Raw genomic sequence first — 24197 nt, 5'->3', positions numbered from 1 at the left:
GGCACAGCCGACTTTCCTTCTGGAGAGGAAATGTGTTCTTTGCGTGCCCTGAAAAGCACGGTGGGGCGTTGGTGGCCAAGCCAGCGGTGGGGGGGGGGGGCTGGAATCAGGAGGGGTATTAAGCAGAGTCCCTTTGTGCCGCCTCCTCCGTGACGCCTCCCTGGCAGAGCACTGCGTTGGGCCCTGACCCTCCTGGGAGCCTTGGATGGCATCCCAGGGCCGCGGCGACCAGGTTCAGCTTCCTGAGGTGCCCTGGGCTGCCCAGGTGTGGTTCCAGCTTCCCCGCCAGGATCGTCTGGAGGAGCACCTATGATTACGGCCAGGGCAGAGGGAGGCACCGTATAATTAGACGTCTTACATATGCCTGTCTATGCAATACAGTCTCGGCTTCGCCGGGTGGAGGTCAGCCCATCTCTGGACTGGGGCAATTCAAAGAAATCAATCCCTGCTCATGGAGCCTGGCAGGGGCAAAGCAAGCTTCAGTCGCTTTTCATTTGTCACCCAACTGAAAGTGTCCTTCAGAAGTGACCCAATGTGCACAGAGGCGGAGAACTGGGTTATGTAATGCTGCTGACTGTAAAGGGGTGGCTGGAGATCTCCTGGGATTACCACTGATCTCCTGGCCACAGAGATCCGTTCCCCTGGAGGAAATGGCTGCTTCGAAGGACAGACTCTATGGTATCATACCCCATTGAAGCCCCTCCTCTGGTTAAACCTTGTCCTCCTCAGGTTCTGCGCCCCAAATCTCCAGATTTTTCCCAACTTGATGTATACCAGTTAGGTGTAGTGGTTAGGAGTACGGACTTCTAATCTGGTGAGCTGGGTTTGATTCCCCCCTCCTCTCCCACATGCAACCAGCTGGATGACCTTGGGCTTGCCACAGCACTGATAAAGCTGTTCTGAATGAGAAGTAATCTCAGGGCTCTCTCAGCCTTCCCTCCCTCACAGGGTGTCTGTTGTGGGGAGAGGAAAGGGAAGGCGAATGGAAGCCGCTTTGAGACTCCTTCAGGTAGAGAAAAGCGGAATAGAAGAGCCAACTCTTCTTCTTCTTCTTCATTCCCCCTCTAATTATGGTTGCCAACAGTCCTGGTTTCCACCAGCAATGATAGTCTCCCCCTTTGCAAAACTGAAATGGGGCATGGGGGTATGCCTGGGCAGTCCAGTACAAGGACTCAGTTTCCAGTCTAGCCCCCTGCAGATATTGCGCCCATGTTCTGTTCCCTTGAAGCCCAAGCTGCCAGGATCATGCAGGTCTTCACAATACTCTTTTTTGCGCGAATGCTGGCAGGGGCTCCTGGGAATTGTAGTCCACAGACATCTGGAGGGCCGCAGTTTGACTACCCCGATCTAGATAAACCCTGGAAAATCACAGTTCTGGCTGACATGAGTGGGAAGCTGCATCTGCACAGAAAACCCTCACATGAACCCCTTCTGAATTGTGCAAATCACGTCCTGTCACGATCACAAAATACAAGACCTTCCGTCTCTGTGAGCCGCCCAAATTGCAGATATAAAACCTTTCTCAGCTTCCACATTTGAGTGCACCGAGCTGTCCCCGATTAAAACAGTTTCAAGGGATTCTGGGGGGTGGGGGCGGGTATGCCTTTGCTTTCCTGCAAGGGTTGTGCCACCCGGACCAGGGCAAAGAATTTCATCTCCTAGCTGAAACTCGCTGGGATAATTGAATCCATTAAATTGAAAGCTGAGATGCTTCTTCGCAGAAGTTGTTCTAGGAATCCCATCCATTTTAGTGTTGTCCTCTCAGGCTAAAGGCAAGAGCTCAGGTGGGGTGGTGGTGTATGTTATTTAGTTCTTGGGATCCATTTGAATACCAGAAATTGAACTTCCCAAAGATGACACCTTTCACCTGGAGCACCTGAAGGAGTGTGCATGCACATGAAAGCCTTTACCCGGAATTAAACTTTAAAGGTGCCACTGGACTCAAAACCTTGTTTGTTTATTTAGGAAGCGTTGTCTTAATCACTGAAGAAGGAAAAAAAGTTGGTTCTTATATGCTGCTTTTCTCTACCCGAAGGAGTCTCAAAGTGGCTCACATTCACCTTCCTTTTTCTCTCCCCACAACAGACACTGTAAGAGAGGTGAGGCTGAGAGAGCCCTGATATTACTGAATAAGAAGATTTGGTTCGTATATGCAGCTTTTCTCTACCTGAAGGAGTCTCAAAGTGGCTTACATTCACCTTCCCTTTCCTCTCCCCACGACATCCTGTGAGGAAGGTGAGGCTGAGAGAGCCCTGATATTACTGAAGAAGAAGAGTTGGTTCTTACATGCTGCTTTTTCCAAGTGACCTTGGGCTCGCCACAGCACTGATAAAACAGTGATATCAGGGCTCTCTCAGCCTCACCCACCCCACAGGGTGTCTGTTGTGGGGAGAGGAAAGGGAAGGCGACTGTAAGCCGCTTTGAGCCTCCTTCGGGTAGGGAAAAGCGGCATATAAGAACCAACTCTTCTTCTTCTTCAGTAATCTCAGGGCTCTCTCAGCCTCACCCACCCCACAGGGTGTCTGTTGTGGGGAGAGGAAAGGGAAGGCAACTGTAAGCCGCTTTGAGCCTCCTTCGGGTAGGGAAAAGCGGCATATAAGAACCAACTCTTCTTCTTCTTCTTCTTCTTCTTCTTCTTCTTCTTCTTCTTCTTCTTCTCTACCCAAAGGCGGCTCAAAGTGGCTTATATTTGGCTTCCCTTTCCTCTCCCCACAGCAGACACCCTCAAGGTCACCCAGCTGGCTGCATGTGGGGGAGTGCAGAATCGAACCCAGCTCACCAGATTAGAAGTCCGCATTCCTAACCGCTGTACCAAGCTGGTGCTTATTGGGATTTTACAAGTCCTGCGGAACTGTCTAAAGTCCTGCAACAATCTGATCTCACTTGGGAGCCTGTTCCGCCAGGCCCTGGCTGGCCCTGGGTCTGGGTGAGGCCAGTTTAATTGACCTGGGGCCAGGGATCCTAATCAGATTCTGCTGTCTCGATCTCAATGCCGTTTGGGAAAAGGCCGCCCCGCAGGCCGTTCTGTTGCTTCAAATCAACTCTGCTACCTGCTTGAATCCGCCAGTCCTCTTGATGTCCACCCTGGCTAGAACGCAGGCATTTTTTGAAGTGAACTTTGTATCCATCCCATTCCCTCTCTTTTCACCCTCTGGTCCATCTGAAAGCTCTCTGAATGCCAGCAAAGGTCCTGGCCAGCCATCTCGCCCTTCCGCACCCACTGAGGCAAGCAAATATTTGCAGAGTTAATCAGAGATAAGGAAGCTGTTTGGGGGCCCACGAGGCCGCTCCATGGCTTCCAAGCCTTGAATTTCTCTTCTTTGGGGTGGGTGGGGCTGCCCCGTATTTGTTTTCTCAAAATTCCTAAGATACTGGCAGAGCGCTCCTTAGCCCCCAGACTCCAAGGGAGCAAGCAGGGCGTGATTCTGCTGAGGGCAGCATGTTTGGGTTTGCTTCCTGGATCCTGAGCAGTGGGGAGCTCAGAGCTGGCTTTAGCAGTGCCATTGCTTAAAAGAAGGGTTTTTGCCAAAGCAAAGCTGGGTGTGAGGATAGTGGCCTTCCCATTCTTAATGGCTTCTCCCCCCACCCCCAATGAATTTCAAAAGCAACAAGTGAATATTTACAATATTTCTAAAATGTTTTTTTTAATTGACCGACAGTTGTGCATTGGTGAATATTTTTGTTCAGATCCAAAGAGCCCTGAGCATTTCCCTAAGACACTTTGGCACACATGGGGAACTTGGCCAGTTGGGGTCCTGACACAATTTCAAATGCTGAACCTAAACATCCTGGCTTTCGAGGGGACGAAGTAGAGATGCCAAGATCTGGCCACCAGAAAATAAGATATAGAAGAGCTAGTTTTTTGTACCCTCCTCTTAACCACTGGAAGGAGTCTTAAATCAACAAACACCCTGCGAGGTAGGTGAAGCTGAGAGATCTGAGAGAACTGGGACCAGCCTCAGGTCACCCACAGCAAGCTTTATGGGTCTCCAAGTGGCTTACGATCACCTTCCCTTCCTCTCTCCACCACAGACACCCTGTGAGGTTGGTGAGGCTGAAAGAGCTCTGAAAGAACTGGGATTGGCCCAAGGTCACCAGTATGGCTACATAAGGAAGAAAGGGGAGTCCAACCCAGGTCTCCACTATAGAGGCTCCTGTTCTTAACCACTACATCAAGCAGATCCAGGTTGGGAAATTCCTGGGGATCTGGGGCTGGGGAAGACAGGGCATGCAAGACAGTGGCATGCAAGACCATACAATCCATCCTCCAAAGCCTCCATTTTCTTCAGGTTCCCTTGCTGTGGGGCAAATGAGGCCTGGGACCACCCCAGACTGGCACTGACGTTGTCTGTAAATAGAAATTAGCCCACGGTTGGATGAGTGCTATGCCAGGCAGGATCCCTGGGGTGGAAAAGGTCCTGGAGGCTGGCATCTCTACGGGGTGGGGGTGCTGGAAGGATGTAGAGCGCACTGAGTTCCAATTACGTTCCCCAACTTCAGTTTTAGAAATCCCTAGAGATTTGGGATGGGACCTGAAGAGGGCAGTTTGGGGAGTAGAAGGCTCTAGCAGGGCTGTGATGCTGGAGGATCTGCCCTCTTAGGTTGCTGCTGCTTCTTCCAGGGACTCTGGTCTCTGTATTATGGAGATGAGGTTTACTTCTTGGGAGAACTCCAGGCCCCTGTTGCATGCAGTGCTAAACACCATTTTAATTACCCCACCCTTTAAGTCGCTCCTTTTTAAAACGTTTGTGGTTATGCGTTTTTGACGGCACAGAAAAAAGTCACTGTATGCTTCTACGTTTTGAGAAGCTGAATCTGTAGTCCCTCCCCCTTGCCATTCAGTTTGAATGGAGCCCATGCAAGTGGATTGGCATCCTTGCATCCCTTGAGGAAGAGGCAACTAATGACTGCAATTAGCACTTCAATTCAAGCCAGTATCTTTAAGACAGAGAGCCAAGTTAAGAGGACTGCTTTCTGGGAAAAATCGCAATTGCGGGCAAAGAGAGCTATTACGGGCAAGGGCAGACTGAATCAAATTGCATAACAAAAACTGAGTCCAAAAGCACCTTTAAGACCAGCAAAGATTTATTCAAGGCATGGCCTTTTGAGTGTAAGCACTCTATCTCAGACTAAAACATGATCGCTGATCCTGGAGGAACAGAAATCAGCAGCAGGCGAATACCACAGGGTAATTTCTACTGATTTACACAGCAATATGGCTTGGTTGCCAGGGCAAATAGCATGTTCATGTGACGCTGACAAAAAAAGGCAGAGTGCTGGAGCTCCTATTGGTAGGTGAAGGACTGGGAGCAGAAAACGGGAGGAGACCAAAAACATTCTGACATTTCTACATCACAAAAGGAGTGTCTTCAGTGCTGTGATATGGGAAAAGTTGTTGAAAAGCAAGTTTCAGAAGTCTTGGTGATAACATGCTGAAGGCACGTCAGGCAGCATTTGCAATACATAACTAAAAAAGACACAGTGGATTTTGTTCTGCGAAACCACTCACTGATGCTGTTGAGATATAAGATGTCATTTTAGCAGTCTTTTTGCAACTTTTCCATAATGCGCAATTGGCCCAGGCCAACTCCGGATTCAGAAACACCTGGAGATTTAAGGGTGGCACCTGGGGGGAGGTTGGGGGGGGAGGGCTTGGTATATGCAGGCCATCTTCTGAAGTAGTCATTTTCTCCAGGAAAAGTGGAGTAAATGTTTCAGATACATAAGCAATAAATAAGTGATTTGTATAGTCTGGAAATCAGGTGTAATTCTGGGAGTTTTCTAACCCTGATCTGGAAGTTGGGATTGGGAACCCTACTCCAGGTCCCAACTTCAGTTTGACATTCCTAGAACTAATGCAAGCCTAAAAACTTCCTCATGGTTCTTTAGACCTCGGCTTGCTCATTCATTAATTCATCAATTCATCAATTCATTCATATTTCGATTTATTGACAGCCAATCCCAGACCATTCCGGCTTGTGGAGGTTTACAAAAGCACAATAAAACCGGAATAAAACACATTCTCCCAGCAGCTTAAACCAGTCACTACCCTCCCCAATTTCCCCAACCAGTCCCAGTAAGTACCACTTACCAACCTTGGGAGGTTGCCCAAGATGGACGGGGCACTTAAGGCCATTAGGGGCCATTGGAAGAGGGACCCAAATCTTCTACAGCCTAGCCTCAACCAAATGCTTGTGGAAGAACTCCGTTTTGCAGGCCCTGTGAAACTGTGACAGCTGTGCCAGAGCTCTCAGCTCTCCCAGGAGCTTATTCCACCATGCTGGAGCCAGGACTGAAAAGGTCCTGGTCCTGGTCAAGGTCAGGTGCACCTCCTGTAGCCTGGGGACCACCAGCACATTCAAACCTGCAGAACTAAGAGCCCTGTAGGGAGCATAAGGAGACAGGCAGTCCCGCAAATACGCAGGACCCTGATTGCGGATGGCCAGGCTGCTAGCACCCTACCTGTCCCCAGAACACTTGGCCACAGTGATCCAGAACCTTGAACCTGATCCGGAACAGGATTGGCAACCAATGCAGCTGCCTCAGCACTGGCTGGACATAGGTCCTCCAAGATGATCTAGTGAGGACCCTAGCAGCTGCATTCTGCACTAACTATAATATTCAGGTCCAGGACAGGGACCCACGCGGAGCAAGTTACAAAAGTCTAGTCTGGAAGTGACCATTGCATGGATCACTGTGGCCAAGTGTTCCGGGGACAGGTAGGGTACTAGTAGCCTGGCCTGGCGCAGATGGTAGAATGCCACTTGGGCTACCCTTGTGATCTGAACCTCCATAGATAAGGAGGCATCAAAGATCAGTACCAAATTCATGGCAGTAGGTGCAGCAGTAAGCTGCACCCCATCCAGGGACGGGAGGCATGCTTCCTGATCCTGCTGCCTTCTACCCAGCCACAGGACCTCTGTTTTGGAGGGGCTGAGTTTCAGGTGACTCTGCCTGAGGCAGCCAAACACAGCTTCCAAACATCTGGCAAATGTATCCTGGGAGGAGTCCATCAGGAGATAGAATTGGGTGCCATTCACATACTGGTGACAAACCAGCTGTGGCAGAAGGTACATATAGATGTTAGAGTGGGGGAGAATAGCTGAATTGCCTTGATCCAAATGGCGACGGAGATTATGTGTCAAGGCGACCAGCCCAGTCTCTACCCGATGGCCAGGACAGAAACCCAACTTTATGTCTATACAAGTCATTTAAAAGAATTGGGAGGTATGCAAAGGAGCCATCTCCAGCTCTTCAAATATTGACCGAGTGATTGCAAGAAGATCCTATCTCTTCTGCTCCTTGCAGGCTCATCAAATGACAGCCAGGGTAGACTCATGGTTATACTACTGGGCGAGGGTCAGGTTCATGTCTAGGACTGTCAGTTCTGGGAGTTCCTGGAAATTTGCAGGAGGAGCCGGGGGATGGCAGGGCTGATGGAGGGAAGGGACCCCAATGGAGCATAGTGCCATGAGCACCCACCCTACAAAGCAGCTATTTCCTCCAGGGGAACTGGTCTTTGCCATTTGGAGACTGGTTGTTATTCTGGGAGAAACCCAGGCCCCAGGTGGGAAGATGCCAAGACTGAGGATGGATGTAGTGGTTAAGAGTGGCAGCCTATTGCGAGGAGAGGAAGAGAAGGTGACCGTAAGCTGCTGTGAGACTCCCTCTGGTAGTAAAAAGAAGGGTATAAAAAAACCAGCTCTTTTTTCTTTTTGCTCAGCCATGAAGCCTACTGGGTGACACTTGGCCAGTTGTCTTGTCTCAGGCTAACCTCCTTCGCAGGGTTATCATGATGGCACACCAAGGTGGAGGAACCTTTTTGGAGAGAGGGATTAAAATGGGTTTGGTTGAGTACATCCTTTGAAGAGCATTGCACTTTGTAAATTCTAACCTACTGGAAGTCCCGCCCCCAAGGAAGTCTGATTGGCCTCACTTAGCTCCAGCCTGGTGGAACAAGTTGCCAACTGAGATCCGGGCTCTGTTGGAGCTGGCAGTTCTGAAGGGCCTGCAGGATGGCTCTCTTCCGCCGGGCATCTGGTTGAGGACAACTGAAGCACAGCATGACATCTGAAAGGGCCCCTCCCCTTGCTTCCCACCTTGCTTCCCACCTTTCCAAGAGCCAGTTTGGTGTCGTGGTTAGGAGTGCGGACTTCTAATCTGGCGAGCCAGGTTTGATTTTGCGCTCCCCCACATCCAGCCACTTTGAGACTCCTTCGGGTAGAGAAAAGCGGCATATAAGAACCAACTCTTCTTCTTGTTCAGAAATCTCAGGGCTCTCTCAGCCTCACCCACCTCACAGGGTGTCTGTTGTAGGGAGAGGAAAGGGAAGGGGATTGTAAGCTGCTGTGAGATTCCTTCGGGTAGAGAAAAGCGGCATATAAGAACCAACTCTTCTTCTTCCTTACCATCTGAAGACTGGATATGACATTACGCAGGGATCCCTCTGACCTATGCGGCCAGGGTCAGAGCACTCTGTAGGGCTCTCTGTTTACGTTTTCAATTGTTTGTAAATGTTTTTATATTTACTTTGGATGTGGTTTTATTTTTGTCAGCCACCCTGAGCCTGTTGCCAGGGAGGGGCGGGCAATGATGATGATGATGATGATGAAGATGAACCTCACAGAAGGCTCTCACTGTCCCAGCCTTTTTGGGTCCAGAGGACTGACCCCGCACCATAGGCTGCCACAGAAGGGAAGCTGGCAGCGTTCTTGCCCATGTGCCTCAGAGTTGACAGAAAGGCACAACAGAAAATAAATACCAGCCCTGTGCTGTTCAGGCCACCCAGAATTCCCCTGGGGCCTTGTGGGGACTGGGCCTCAAACAGTGAAGGGAGGGATGATTGTTGGCTTGCAGGCTGGTTCCCCAGTATATATATATTTCAGAGATATAAAACTTGAATTTCTCTGGCGAGAGAAAGCATTTTTCTTCAGCATCTGGGCTAAAATTATATCCTGTGGGCTGAGTTACCTTTAGTGTCTTTATAGTTTCACAACCGACACTAATAAAAGGAAAGAATGTGAAACAGACTAAGTTGTTATGTAAACAGCAGAAAGACCCAAGCAAGACGCGTAAAAGTGAAATATGAAATAGCCATATATAGTTGTACAACAAGGGCTGAATGAATCAAGGCTCTGAAAGAGTTGGTGGGCACCACTGTCTCCGGTGAGATCAACTAATCAAGATTCTGACCAGCCTTAATTTGTTGATTTTCTTCCTGCTAAGCCGGGATCCCTCACTGTTTTCAGGTCATCCGCCGGTATCCTCTGGTTTGCACGGCTACTACAGATATTCCTTGTGTGAGACAGACCACCACCACAGCATACCCAGGTCTGACAAGGGGTTCCAGTGTGAGACTAGAGTTTGGCAGGCCCAGGTGTGAATTCTGATTCCAGCCATAGACGCTTGCTGGAGGGCCTTGGGTCAGGCATACACTCTCAGCCTAACCAACCTCACAGGGTTGTGATTAGGGTTGCCAGTAAGGTTGTGCACGGCGGCGGCCGAATTGGCCGTTCCAGGCCGCTGCAGCCAGTACCGCACCGCGGAGGGGAGGGGAGTGTGCACAGCTGCCCTCCCCTCCCTCTTGCGGTGCTGGCTGTGGTGGCCTGGAATGGCCAATTTGGACACCGCCGCGCACAACCCTAGCTGCCAGTTCTGAGTCGGGAAACGCCTGGAGATGTTGGGGGTGGAGCCAGGAGTGGGCGGGATTTGGAGCAGGGAGGGATCTCAGTGGAGCTTAATGCAATGGAGTCCCCCCTGTGGTCCTCCAGAGCAGCCATTCTCTCCATCTCTAGTCTGGAGATAAGATTTATTTCAGGATTCCTCAAGTCCCACCTGGGCATCCCTAATCATTGTCGTGAAAACAAAACGGAGTAATCAGTGCCCCTCCGCGCTGCAGCACTGGCCGCCTCGGGCTTCCACGACCGCCAAAGTGGCTGAGGCGCACCGAAGCACCCAGCCCTATTTCACACACAGTTTGAGCTGCGGCATTCCTGGGAAGACTGCAGACAGATGCCTGGAAAAATGTAACCAACTAAGAACAGCAAAGTAGAGAACACAAAGGCATGCTGCATAAATATCGGGATTTTGCCCCTGAAAAAAGGACACGTATAATTCTATCATATTTAAAGTTTTTTTGAATTGACCTCTGATGAAGACCCTTTTGACTTGAAAAATCCTAGGTCATAGTATTCATATTACTGGTGTACTTGTTTGATTTACATGTGTGTGATCCAAAGGGAAATCAAATGTTCCCTTTTTGTATTTCTTTTTAATTATATTATTCTGAATTCTATGTCTGTATATATGTGTGTGTGTATTATATACATAGGATACCTTTACCTTTTATTATATACATGCATAGAGTTTTGTTCCTCAACCTCCTTGGTTCTCACCTGTTTTTCAGGTTGGGTTTTTTTGCTTTTCCCTTTCCTTCATTGTGTGCACCTTAAAGAGTAACAGTATTCGTGGCACATGATGCTCAGATTGCTCTCTTCTAATACCACAGACAGTCTAACACAGCTACCCATCTTGATCTATGGCCATGATAAATGGTGAAATCTACAAATATTGAGAACCAGGGCAATCGGCTGTCTCCCTGTAGCAAAACATTATAGGGGTGCCAACTCTGGATTGGGAAATTTCTGGAGCTGTGGAGGCGGAGTCTGAGGGTGGTGGCATTTGGGAAGGACCACAGTACCAGAGTCCTCCCTCCAAAGCAGCCATTCCCCCCAGGGGAACTGGAGACCTCAGTTGAGAGGCACCTCTGCAAATCAAGCACATTATCTGTGAAACTTCACAGCATGTTTTAAAAGGTGGCAAAACCAGGAAGGCTGAGGGGAGACCACAAATGAGTGAAATCACCTCATGAAGCACAAGCCAAGGGAGGACCACAGAGGAGGAAGTCTGCTGTGCGGTTAGTGCCCTGTGGAGTTTGAGCCACAGCTGACCCCTGGAGAGTAAGTAAGTCAGCAGGCTGATCCCGAATAAACAAACACGAAGTTCTTGCAGACTTTGATGAATATACGGCTGGAACTCCGACATTCATTATCCTATTGAGGAGAACGCTCGTGCCTTTCAAAACCGAGGGTGGGTGTGGGTGTTTCTCTGGTGCTCCTGGATCTCCCCAGGAGTCATGGGGGGGGGAGTGAACCGCAGGGACGAGGAGATTGGGGAGTATCCCCTCCCAGCCAATGCTGCTTTCCGTAGACTGCAGACTCTCCCACCGCTGTCACAGTTTCCTAATGCAAACAAGATGCAGGCTGCAGAGATGGAAAGGAAAGGGTGGCAGACAGGAACAAAAGGGCGGTTGTTACACCTGCCTGGCACTGAGGCAACACAACAGCCTGTTCCCGGAGCAAGGTTCAAAGGAGCGGCCTGCCTTCTTTACCCCAGGCGGAGAGGGAATTCGGAAGCAGGAAGGAGCTGCCAGGGCCACAATCGGCCTGGACGTTTCACTTGGGAAACCCTTTCCTCTAAGCAGGCCAGCTGGGACCACGGGGTGAGGGAAAGGCCCTCGGAGTCTGCCCAAAACAAACAGATATGTCAGGGTGAGAGTGTTGGACTTGGGCCTGGGAGATCCTAGACTAAGGTCTGGAATAGGTCACCAGATCCCAGTCCAAAACCAGCTCCTGACTGGACGCATCACCAGATCCTAGTCCAAACCAAGGATCCTCATTTCACCAATGGAAGCTCACTCAGGGCATTTCCGCACGTCTAAAAAATAACATTATACCAGCGCAATGTTGTAGCGCTAAAAATAATCACGCCTCTGGCCAGTTTGTCTCTCAGTGAAAAAAAGAGGTCCCTTTGAACATCCCAACTCACTCCCAAAAAAGAAAAAAAAACAGTATTTTGGGAATCACAGAACCTGCACGGACAAAAGCCACGTAAGGAGCAAGAATTGAGCAAAAGAATGGACTGGATCCGGCCCAGTGTTTGAAATCCCAACCTGGAAAGAAAGGAAAAACGGACAGCCCTAAAGCGTCTATTGGCTGATGAATTCTGAAGCAACCATACAGTAGTTTGAGGCTTCTTTTTTTTTTCAACAGCCGCACGAACTATGACTCAGCCGGCAAGGCACACGCCTCATGTCTGACCTGCTTGTGTGTGCATGTTTAATGGCTTGTCTGTTGGAAATTCATGCCTGCAGGGGCCCGACTGGGAAAGAAATACTCCCTGCACATATTGTAAAGAGACAGGGAACCTGTGCATATTTGGGAGAAGCGTATTATACTTGGCCCTGACCTGGATAGCCCAGGCTAAGTCCACCTCGTCAGGTCTTGGAGGCTAAGCCAGGTGACCTTTGGATGGGAGACCTGAGTTGTGACTCAGAGGCAGGCAAAGGGAAATGACTTCTGAATGCCTCAAAAGGCAAAGAGGCGAAGGGACAAAAATGTATAAAAGTTTATTAAAGCAACAATTTATTTAACAGAACTCAAGGTAATTTTAAATATTTTAAAAACCATAACAAGGGAACACTTCTTTTCCCTATAGGTCACATACGTATCAGTCTACCATGTACACCAATAGTACAAATAACTTAGACCTAATGCATTTTGATCTATAAGATCTTCATCAGAGGTCAATGCAATCACACATAGTAACAAACGCAATATGAACAAAAACATTCTTTTTTCAACCAGGGGTTAAAAATTTGTCCTTTGTGTGTCCTGGGTCTGTGTTTTGTTATTATTACTGTTGTACTCCAAGCACCTTTTTCAATAGGCACCTTTTTCAATAGGCAGCCAGGGCATTTCCCCTGGGTGGAAGTAGATCTAATGCTATGTCTTTCCATGGGTAACATCAGGAGCCAGAGGTCCTGCTTTTCAGGCTGGGTTTTTTATTTTCCCTTCTTTTTTGTTCTTTGCCTCGAAAACCTTCCAGGGTCACCATAAGTCAGCTGTGACTTTCCACCCCTACCATGTTCCACCATCCCCCCCCCCCATGTTGTACTTGAGTACCGTTCACACCAAGTTCAAGAAAATCTTGCCCGAAGCAGCTCTAAGAGATGAAAGAGGAGAGTGGTCCGGAGTGTTTTTGGCACCCAGTGCTTCACCCTCCTCTGTGATGCCGGGAATTTTCACTTGAAGAAGACCCATTAACAGCTACCTGGACACGACTGGCTTTGGTGTTTCTTGACACTAAAAGCAATTATTGCTGCAGCCCTAATGCTATCTTTGAAGTAGCTTTTGCTACAGATCTTTCCTTTCCTTTTATTATTCATGAGAGAAACTTTCAGAGGGTGCAAAGTAAGATTCGAGCACCATAAACTTCGTTATGCACCAAGATTAATAAATTCTCAGCTTCCTGAATGAGACGTTTTAAATTTATATATATATCTGTACACCGCCCGTGGCGCCGCGGGCGCCACGGACTAAATAAAACAGTAAGGGGTTCTGGGGCGGGATGTGTCCGGGATGAGGAAGGGTCCGGATTGGACCCTTCCTCATGACAGACAACCGGAGGGACCAAACGGCAGGCGCAAAGCGCCTGCCGATTGGTCCCTCCGATTCCCAGCCCCAGCAACTGCGAGCCGCGCTCAGCGCGGCTCGCAGTTGCTCCCGGCCTGACGTGGTGAGAGGCGCGAAGCGTCTCTCACCCCGTCAGGCCGGCCCCAAGGAAGCCCCCGCCGCAAACACAACACAAGACTCCAGCCGCCGAGAAGCTGCAGAACAAAAAAGAAACACCCCCGGAGGAGCCTTTCGCCGCTAGCGCGACGAGAGGCAGCAGAAGAAAAAAACCCTGTAGGAGCTCCAAGCCGGCACGCCCACGAGAGGCAGCAGAAAAAAAAAAAACCCTGCAGGAGCCTTTCGCAGCTCCACGCAGCAGAAAAAAAAACCCTGTAGGAGCCTTTCGCAGATCCAAGCAGCAGAAAACAAAACCCTGAAGGAGCCTTTCCCAGCTCCAAGCAGCAGAAAAAAAAACCCCTGTAGGAGCTCCAAGCCGGCACGCCCACGAGAGCTAGCAGAAAAAAAAAACCCTGCAGGAGCCTTTCACAGCTCCAAGCAGCAGAAAAAAAAACCCTGTAGGAGCCTTTCGCAGATCCAAGCAGCAGAAAACAAAACCCTGAAGGAGCCTTTCCCAGCTCCAAGCAGCAGGAAAAAAAACCCCTGTAGGAGCTCCAAGCCGGCACGCCCACGAGAGGCAGCAGGAAAAAAAAACCCTGCAGGAGCCTTTCACAGCTCCAAGCAGCAGAAAAAAAAACCCTGTAGGAGCCTTTCGCAGATCCAAGCAGCAGAAAACAAAACCCTGAAGGAGCCTTTCCCAGCTCCAAGCAGCAGGAAAAAAAAACCCTGTAGGAGCTCCAAGCCGGCACGCCCACGAGAGCTAGCAGAAAAAAAAAACCTTGCAGGAGCCTTTCACAGCTCCAAGCAGCAGGAAAAAAAACCCTGTAGGAGCCTTTCGCAGATCCAAGCAGCAGAAAAAAAAACCCTGTAGGAGCCTTTCGCAGATCCAAGCAGCAGAAAACAAAACCCTGAAGGAGCCTTTCCCAGCTCCAAGCAGCAGGAAAAAAAACCCCTGTAGGAGCTCCAAGCCCACGAGAGCTAGCAGAAAAAAAAAACCCTGCAGGAGCCTTTCACAGCTCCAAGCAGCAGAAAAAAAAACCCTGTAGGAGCCTTTCGCAGATCCAAGCAGCAGAAAACAAAACCCTGTAGGAGCCTTTCCCAGCTCCAAGAAGCAGGAAAAAAAACCCTGTAGGAGCCTTTCACAGCTCCACGCAGCAGAAAAAAAAAGCACCTCCTGGTGTCCCCTGGGTCCTAGCGCCCATTGCATTCCTGGTTGCAATGGGCTTTCTTGCTAGTATATATATATAAAAGCAATTTCAACTCTTCCTTTCCATAAAGCCCACAAAGTGCTTTTCGAAAAAGATTAAAGGGAAATCAGTGATAGCCAATAAAAGTCATGCCACAGCAGGCAACAAAAGAAGTGGTAATTCAGCTGGGGAAAAGAAAACCATTTTAATCTGGTATTCAGAACCCAATAAAGATATCAGGGAAAGTATATCTGAAGTGGGCATTACATAGTCGGGGGTGCCACCATAGAAAAAAGTCTATTCTCCAGTTGGCATTATTGATACATTTAATTAGTTTATACCCACATTGGTTCTCTGCTCCTTCATTTTATCTTCACAACAACCCTGTGAGGTAGGTTAGGCTAAAAGTGCATGACTGATTGAAGGCAGCCAAGCAGCTTTCCATGGGAGAGCAGGAAATCTCCCAGATCTTACTCCAAGATACTTACCTCTCTACCACCCTGGCTCTCAAAAAGTCAGGATCAGGAACATCTACAGAAGGGGCCTCAGGGGACGAGCTTAACAACTGTTAGAGATTTGTATGGGAGCAGAGCTGATGCAACTGAGCATGTGCAAAGCACCTCTCCCACCACCAGTTCCCATATACAACAAGGAAGAGCTTCATGAGCTGTTTGGGGGCTGCCTTAGTTGATCTGAGCCCCAGAATCTCTCCCTTCGGAAATCAAAGACATCTGCAAAAACAGGCAGCAAGGAGATACCCCTCAGGATGTTGAGAAGTCAGGGCAGGTTGAGGTGCCTTGCAGAAGAGGCTGAGCAATCTAGCTTCTTGTCCATTACCCTTTTCTCAGTATTCCTCAATGGCTGATGGGAATGCTACTAGCCCTCAGAGCGTAACCCTTCATTGCTCAGCCTGCCCCCGTTCCTCTCTGTTGTCATCAGAATCCCGAAACTATCAAGCAGAGAGAACATCGTCAACTCTTAGCGCATTCCTTTCCTCATCAGAAGAGTTTGCAACATTGCACAAACTTCCTGGGAACATTTTGTGGTTAAGAGCAAAAGAATGTTTTGAGTGTGCATTTTTCTTTTTTTGGCTGGGAGTCAAGTTTGTGCCACCCAAATCTGACATCTCTGTTTTGTCGCAGACCCTTGAGCTGCAGCACACTTGCTTTCCAGAATGTAGTCCTCTGAACATTTGATGTTGAATATTCTCCAGATGTTTCCAAGATGTGCATATGTTTGCTGTATAGTTTCTGAAGATTTGAAAAGCCAATGTGATTACCTATTTGTATTCTATAGCTGACACACAATGCTATGTAGTATTTGAGAGCATTTGATGGTTGGCATAGAATAATATTTGAATAGATGTAATAATTCACATGTATTAATATGCACTTTAAAAGCTTCTGTGATCTCATATTGTATGCTTGTCAAAGCAACCCAGAGATGACTCTGGATTCTAATTTTTAAGTACTTTTAAAATATCAGCAACAAAACTGGGGAAATAGATCAAAATGTAATATATGACTATTCAGCATGACATACTGATTCCATCTGGCAAACCCAAGTTCGAATTCTCGCTGTGCCATGGAAGTTCACTGGATCTTTGATGACCCCCTCCTTCTCAGCATAATCTACCTCACAGGGTTGGTGTCGTGATGATAAAGTTTCCAGAATTATTGCTGTAGAAAATCATGGAGCTAAAGATGACTGTGGAAAAAGCCATAATTTCAAAACCCACAAGTTCTTCTGAGCTGTGGATGTCTTTCTCTCCAACTGGAAGGAGGGACCCTTCCAACCCCTTAAAAATTATATGTTCTTTTGAATTTGGAGATGCCATGATTCTATCTCAGAACCTCATATTCATCTGTGGCTGGATCCAATATTTTCCTTCCATCCTTGTCTCTAGCAGAGAAAGATATCCTTCAACAGTGAAGAACTTCTGTCCATCAAAACAATGGGAGGAAAGGGGTACTTCCCCCAGTTTTGTCAGTAAATCAAATACATGGGCTTTCCAGAGTCCTCATCCAGGTGTGAACCAGATGTCAGCTTACCTTTAGCACGGTTGTGGCTTCAGATATCTTCTAATGAGAAGGCAAAGTTTGAGTCCTGTGGCATCTTCAAGACAAAGTTTAGTTCTTTCATGGACTCAAAACTTTGCTCTGGTTGTTTCAGACGAACACAGCTCCTCACCTGAACCAATGCCAAGTCAAGACACATCTGATAAACCTTGAGCCAACGGTGGCTGGAGGGATCACTTAAACTTTTTGTGTGTGTGATTGTGTTGGTGGAACGCTGTTTGTGTGGGTTTCACGCAGGGAGCTGCTTGGTTCAGACCTAAAGCCCCACCAGATCTCCACGGCGGAGGCTTTTGAGAGTCCAAGCTCCCTGCAAGGGGCTTATTCCCTGGAACTCCTGTTGACCTTTAAGGCAGGAGTAGTCAACCTGTGGTCCTCCAGATGTCCATGGACTACAATTCCCATGAGCCACTGCCAGCATTCGCTGGCAGGGGCTCATGGGAATTGTAGTCCATGGACATTTGGAATGACCACAGGTTGACTACCCCTGCTTTAGGGTCCCTCGCAGTGGTCTGTTCTCACATGGCGCTTCATCGGCCCAACAACGGAGCTGCCAGGCACGCCAGCTTGGGGGGGGGGGGGAGATGTCCTGCCCAAAACGGACAAGCGCACCTGCTCGGGTCAAATGTCCCTCCGCCGGTTCCCTTACCTCGGCCCCCCGCTGGCCTCTCCGCGCCGGCGTGGTTGGCGCGGCGGCGCGCAGGTGCGCGGGTCCCTTTAAGAAGCCCGCCGGCGGCGACTCTTTCTTTTTCCCCCGGAAGAAAAGTGCAGCCAGAAGCGGCCGCTCCGATGCCGAGCAAGGTGGGGCGCGAGGTGAGCAGGCGCGCGCAGGGCCGCTCCTCCCCCCTCCCCGCTCCACGCGCGCCGCACAGTCGTCGGGGGCAGCCGGGAGCGCGAGGACGGCGCCGGCAGCGGAGAGCAGCAGCAGCAGCAGCAGCAGCAGCCGCCAAGCCAGCGAGGCACTGAGCGGAGACGTCATGGCTCCGAGTCCGCTTGGCCGCAGCCGGCTGTGGCGGCCGGAGGTGCTGCTGTGGGCGGGCGCGCTGTGGCTCTCGCTGCGCCCCGCGCCGGGGGCCGCCTTCAACCTGGACACGCGCTTTGTGGTGCTCAAGACGGGCCCGACGCCGAGCAGCTTCTTTGGATTTTCCGTCGCGCTGCACCAGCGGACCCACCCGCCGGGATACCTGTGAGTGAGCGCGAAAGGGAAGGGGCGGAGGGGGGGGGGGCAAGGCTGCCCGGGGACCGAAAGTCGGCCCCGGAGTTGTACAAGATCGCCCGGGAACTGCCGGGAAGGGCACGAGTCGGAGCCCGAGATTTGCAGGCTGTGCGCGGGTCCTCCTGAGGGCAGCGACGGCCCAGCGTTGCCTGTGCGGAGAACAACAGGTCGGTCACGCTTGTGGTCCTTTTCTTTTTTCTTTCTTGGTCGTGAACTTTGGCGGACTCCCCCCAACCCGCTCTGGATTAAATGCTGAGCTCCCTTATCCCTTCTTGGGGAGGAAAACTGAGCTTCCTTTGGAGTTTCTGGCTGGTTTTACAAGGAGGTTCTTCTGGAGGGTTCGGTATAAAAATGAGTCATTTCTCCATGAAATAAACGACTCGTTTTCATGCAAAGTCCAAGCTTGCTTTATTACTTATTTTGCTCTTTTATTCATTTAGTCACCGCTTCCCTCCCCAATGGGGACCCAAAACGGCTTAAACATCATTTCCCTCTCCTCTAGTTGGCTTCACAACGACCTTGTGAGGTAGGTTAGGTTGAGAGTATGTGACCGGCACAAGGTCACCTATTGAGCTTCCAGAGCACAAGTGGGGATTTGAACCTGGGTCTCCCAGATCCTAGCCCAACATAACCACTAAACCATACTAGTGCAGCTGCTAGTGTTCTCACAGGAACACCTTGGAGCAGGGGTAGTCAAACTGCGGCCCTCCAGATGTCCATGGACTACAATTTCCATGAGCCCCTGCCAGCGAATGCAGTTTGACTACCCCTTGGGGATCCATATCCAGCAGCTGCTGAGGCACCTGTATTGGTTGCCAGTTCAAGGTTAAGATTTTGGTTTTAATCTTTTAAGGTCATCCACGGTCTGGGCCCCACACATCTGAGGGACTGCCTATTGCTTTATGCCCCCACGCCAGGGCCCTTTGCTCTGCAGGTGCAAATCTGTTGAGTTGTGGGAAGTACACCTGGCCTTGGCCAGGGCCTTTTTGGCCCTGACCCCAACCTGGAAGAGCTGAGGGCCCTGTTGGTGCTTCCGCAGTTCTGCAGGGCCCGCATTCCACCAGGTGTTTGGTTGAGGCCAGGGCCCTTAAGATCAGAGGAATAGCTAACACCCCATTGGGCTAATTCCCCATTACATCTCCCCCCCCCCTTGCACAGGTTGGGGGGTTCGAGTGGGTGGGAAGGGGAATTAGAGTATACTTTTGCTGGGGGAGGGGGATGAGGGTTATAAGGGTTGGGTTTAATGTATTTGATTGTGGGGCTTTTATATTGTAACCTGCCACGAGCCAGTTAGACTGGGAGTGGAAGGCAATAAATCTAACAAGTTAATGAAAAGAACTATTATTATTATTTTGCCTGTTTGATTACGCTAAGCTTTGCATATTAAAAAAGAAAGGCAAAGTCTTCCTTCGCCCCAGAGGAGAGATGTGTCTGGATGAATACCATTGAGATCCCCTTGCGTTGGTTTCATACACACGCAAGCTGGCCTTGTGACATGTTATGTGCTGCTTCACACATTACACAGTACACTGGTTGGGTCTGGAGTCCTGTCCCATGTCAGGCATTGCTGGCGAGTGTGACCTGCCGGTTCTCCTCAGTTTTAATGTGTGCCAGGCCCAGTGAAGCTTCGGCTCCTCCTGACCCAGCTGCAATCTCGGCGCTGTGCTGTTAGGGCTTTTGGCAAAGCCCATGTTGTCCCAGGAACACTCAAGAATCTCCCCAAACATTTCCCTCCCCTAGGACTTAGTATTAGTACTAGATTCAAAGCCCATTCATGAGAACGGGCTTTGAAAGCCCCCCGCCCTGTGGCCGCCCAGCAGACACATAGAGGTGGCATTGCCCCTTTGTGTGGCGTTTCTGGGCCTGGTGGGAAGGCCTGCTTCTCCCCCCCCCCCCGCAGCAGCAGCAGCAGCAGCAGCAGCAGCAGCAGCAGCAGCAGCAGCAGCAGCAGCAGCGCAGCCTTCCCCTCGGGCCTAGAAGCACACTCAGGACCTCTTCGAGGCCCAAGGGGAAGGCCTCCTTTACTCACGGTGTCCTGCCACTTCCCTGTTGCTTTCTGGCCTGTCCTGGTGAGGGCCTAGATTGTGCTATCACCCGATTGGCTAGAACTGCTGTCTGTCCTGGTGAGGGATTGGCCCCTCACCCGGACCAGCCCCGCCCACTTTCTGCCTACCTACCCTTTAGCAAAATATGAAGGTGGAAAGATTAGTAGTAGTAGTAGTTGTAGTAGTAGTAGTTGTAGTATACCTCCCTTCCCTGAGGCTCAAGGCGGTTCACATGGAACATAAAGGAACTGTACATTGAGCTCAGTTTTTAATCAAATAGAAATAACAGCAATGGTCATAATAATAACAAGAGAATAACAGTTTAGCAGAATGACCATCAAACAGGTCCATGGTTGTCCAAGTCAGGGGCAAGGATTCCTGGGAGGGAGGTTCAGGGGCCCAGTGGGTGTTGTGGGCTCCGGTCGACCTCCACCAAATGCCTGGCAGAGGAGCTCCCTTTTGCAGGCCCTGTGGAACGGGTTGAGTTCCGTTAAGGCCCTGATCTCCTCCAGGAGCTTGTTCTGCCATGTGGGGGCCAGGACGGAGAAGGCTCTAGCTCGAGATGGGCAGCCATGTTAGTCTGTCTGTAGCAGTAGAGAAGAGCAAGAATCTAGAAGCGCCTTAATGACTAACAAAATTTGTTAGTGAGGAAAGCTATCCGGTGAGTCACAAAAGCTTCCATCCTACCAAAATTTTTGTTAGTGCTTGAGTGCTACTGGACTCTTGCTCTTCTCTGCTCCCCGAAGGCTGTTTGAGATTGGGAAAATGAGACACGAAGGTCGGCTGAAGCCCCATCTCCATGCATACCGCGGCCCTGATCCAAGGTACTACATGCACAGGAGTTGAAGTTTGTGTCCCATGCAGGGTAGTGACCTCAAACCCAACCTCTCCCCTCCCCTCCTTGGCTTCTGCCCTAACGGTCCGATCCTGCACCTGGTTACCCCAGGCAGAGCAATCAGTAGGAAGGTGGTGTGAGCTGCAAGCAGACCTGTGTCTGTTACTACGATTTTCCATAATGTATTTGGCCGAAGGGGCAACCCCCTGCTGATCCAGGGGCCGCTGCTAGTTTATAAACCCATCTGAGCAGAAAAGCCACCCCTCTCTAAGCCGTTGGCTGGGCTTCATACGCTGGAGTTAATGCAACGTAATCGGAGTAACCAGAGGTAATTTTTCAAAGGTTATGGCTCCGTGCCGGAGCATCTGCTCGGCATGCCAAAGGGCCCAGGTTCAATCCCTGGCATCTCCAGTTAAAAGATCTGTCAGTCGGTGGTGTGGGAGACCTCTGCCCAAGACTCTGGAGAACCACTGTGGTTTGAGTAGACAATATGGACCTTGACGGACCACATATCTGATTCCGCATGTGTTCAGAGGTAAGAGGGAGCCTGTTCTCAAAAGCTGCTTTTATCTTGTAGTGGAGAGGCAGGTAGTAAGGCCTGAGTCAAACTTAGCTCCTGAAAATGTTCCTGTGTGTGACTTATTCAGAGGCGTAGCATGCATTCCTGGTCTGCCTTTTGTTCTCATGGGAATTGCACTGTAAATCTTCTTTGGCTACACCGTCAGCTGTTCATATATATCTTTAATAAATCCCTGGCTAGCATGCCAGCCTTGTTCCAAGCAGCACAGTTCCCCTGGCATGGGGCCACCTGACCTCTTGTTGGGCATGTGCCTGGGTCTTTTTGCAAACGTGCCGCGCGTGTTGTGGGAGGGGGCAACGGGAGAGTGTGGTCTGCCAGGGGGACAGGTGTGCAGAGATCTGAGGCCAGGTGAGGGGGGAAGAAGTATTGGTTTTATTTGTTTTTATTATTTATTGCAAACCCTCCGAACCTTCTTTGCAGGAAGGAACAGTATATAAATCAGATAAATAATAAATAAATGTTCCTAGTAGAGGTTCTGGGATGGCAACTGGTGCAGAGCTATGGGTTGTGCCTCCCCAAAAAGCGGGTATGGGACAGTTTGATTCTGAAACAGTCAAAGGGAGTGGCCATGGCTCAGTGTGAGGGCATCTACTTGGCATGCAGAAGGTCAGTCAGTGGACAGTGCAGACTCTGATGGACCAAGGGTCTGAGTCAGAATGTGAGAGCCCTGCTGGATCAGACCAGTGGTCCATCTAGTCCAGCATCCTGCCTCTCACAGTGGCTGACCAGTTCATCTAGGCAGCCAACCGCAGGGAGACAAGGCCTTTCCCTGATGTTGCTTCCTAGCTCTGGGATTCAGAGGTTTAGTGCCTCTGAGCATGGAGGTTCCCCTCAGTCCCCGTGGCTAGTAGTCACTGACAGATCTGTCCTCCATTAACCTTTCTAGTCCCCGTTTAAAGCTGTTTGTTCCTGTGGCTGGCAGTACATCCTCTAGCCCAGGGGTAGTCAAACTGTGGCCCTCCAGATGTCCATGGACGACAATTCCCATGAACCCCTGCCAGCGTTAGCTGGCAGGGGCTCATGGGTATTGTAGTCCATGGACATCTGGAGGGCCACAGTTTGACTACCCCTGCTCTAGCCTATGAGGCAGCTTCATGCGTACTTGTAGAAATCAACAGCCAGATCAGGTACAGAATCTGAATGAGGGAATTGCAGTATTGGAAAACCACATGAATGCAACAGGGAACCCCTCCCCCCCACACACACATACCTTACCAAAAAAACCCTTGGGTGATGAACTGGTACATATAAATTCCCCCTTCTCCCCAGTTCTAATTGAGAAGCCTTTCAGAATGGATGCTGACATTCATTAGGTCTTGTTGGAATCCTGCCCAGGAATTATTTTTTTCACTCTGCCTTTGCTTTTTGTGTGGTGCTTTCCCCTCTCGTTTATCCTTGCAACAAATCTTGATCTGAGTATAAAATACTTTAATAAATAATCTTTTAAAACCCCATCTGAGTACATTCCTTAGTGAGAGAGAAGTCACCCAGTTGCTTGGGGAGACCTGGGATTGGAATAGGGCTGTCAGTGGGGAAGAGCCTGGAGGGGAGGGGAGGGGGTGTCCTGCCATAGGGGCCAGCCTCCAAAGTAAATATTTCCTCCATGGGGACGGATCCCATCATCGGGCAGTCAACTGTAATAGCAGATCTCCAGGCGATCCTAGATTTGCAACTGGGTCTCTCTGGGCCAAGCACACCACTCTTAAATCACTACACCATGCTGGTGTGTAAGGAGTCCCAGTTGCCACACAGGGAGTGAAGGAGGAGCCCCACAAAGACCTTGGGGCCCCTTGATGCTCACAGGCCCCTTCAATCCTCATGTCACATGGGAAATTAAATTCCCACAGCTGTTTGTTCTTCATGGGGAGTCCCATAATGACAGTCAAAGGTAGTAGTTTGTGTATGCCTTTCCACTGCATGTACCTTCCCCAGGATCAGGAAGCACAAGACTGCATTTTTGCATATTGGATGGTTTTTGTGATTACTTTGATGAAATGGCTGGAGTGACTGCACTGTACTAAGTGATTTTTTTAAAAAAGACCATGCCTAGGGAAGGAAGCATTATTTGGTGCCCCTTATCACCTATGGGGGAGGGGCATTGTCACTAGGGCTGGGCATCACCATATTTGGCAGTGAGGGAGAAAATGTCCCTTTGGGGTACGTATGCTGGCGTTTGGCTTGTTCAGGGATCTCATTGCAGCAGGAGGCTTGCATGGCTGTTTATCTCTTGGGGCTTCTTATCCCGAGCATGAAGGTGTTTCCTTGCTCCTGGTGGCTTCTCAGGGGCTCCTCCGTTCCGCCCGCCATGCAGAGGATCCGGAGCTGCTTCCATGTGGAATGGAGGTCGCCCTCTCATTGTGCCAAAGAAATAATTGCCTTTGTGGCCACTGGAGTGCAACAAGAACAGTCTCCAGTGATGTGTGGATGCAGCCTCTCTGATAGGGATGCCAGCTCTGGATTGAGAAACACCTGGAGATTTCAGGGGGGGGGGGATTGGAGGAGGGGTGAGACCTCAACAGGTTACAATGCCATTTGGGCGTTAGATAGACATATCCTCCCTGAATCCCTCAATGGCTACTAGCCATAGTGGCTGAGGCCACCTTCATTAATCCCCTGAATCCCAGAGCCAGGAGGCAACCTCAGGGGAAGGCCTCACACACCGAGCCCGGTCATTGGCCCTCCAGAGGAACT

General features: G+C 50.0%; 1 protein-coding gene across 4 annotated transcripts in view; it reads left to right on the top strand.

Moving 5' to 3' along the window:
• The first annotated feature begins 17532 nt into the window (after positions 1-17532).
• Positions 17533-24197, top strand: part of ITGA3 (integrin subunit alpha 3) — a 93423-nt gene continuing 86758 nt past the window's right edge. For all 4 annotated transcript variants that reach the window (XR_013227133.1, XR_013227132.1, XM_077315928.1 and 1 more), the window contains exon 1: positions 17533-18016. Coding sequence is in view for 2 of the 4 variants with exons in the window: in XM_077315928.1 (XP_077172043.1) it covers positions 17808-18016 (209 nt within the window). In the remaining 2 variants the exon portion in view is untranslated. The remainder of the gene's footprint in view (positions 18017-24197) is intronic.

The sequence above is a fragment of the Paroedura picta genome, chromosome 16 (genome assembly GCF_049243985.1).
Source record: "Paroedura picta isolate Pp20150507F chromosome 16, Ppicta_v3.0, whole genome shotgun sequence".
In the NCBI taxonomy this organism is placed as follows: Eukaryota; Metazoa; Chordata; class Lepidosauria; order Squamata; family Gekkonidae; genus Paroedura; species Paroedura picta.
The sequence above is the reverse complement of the archived record's forward strand: the minus strand, read 5'-3'. Positions and strand labels throughout refer to the sequence as shown.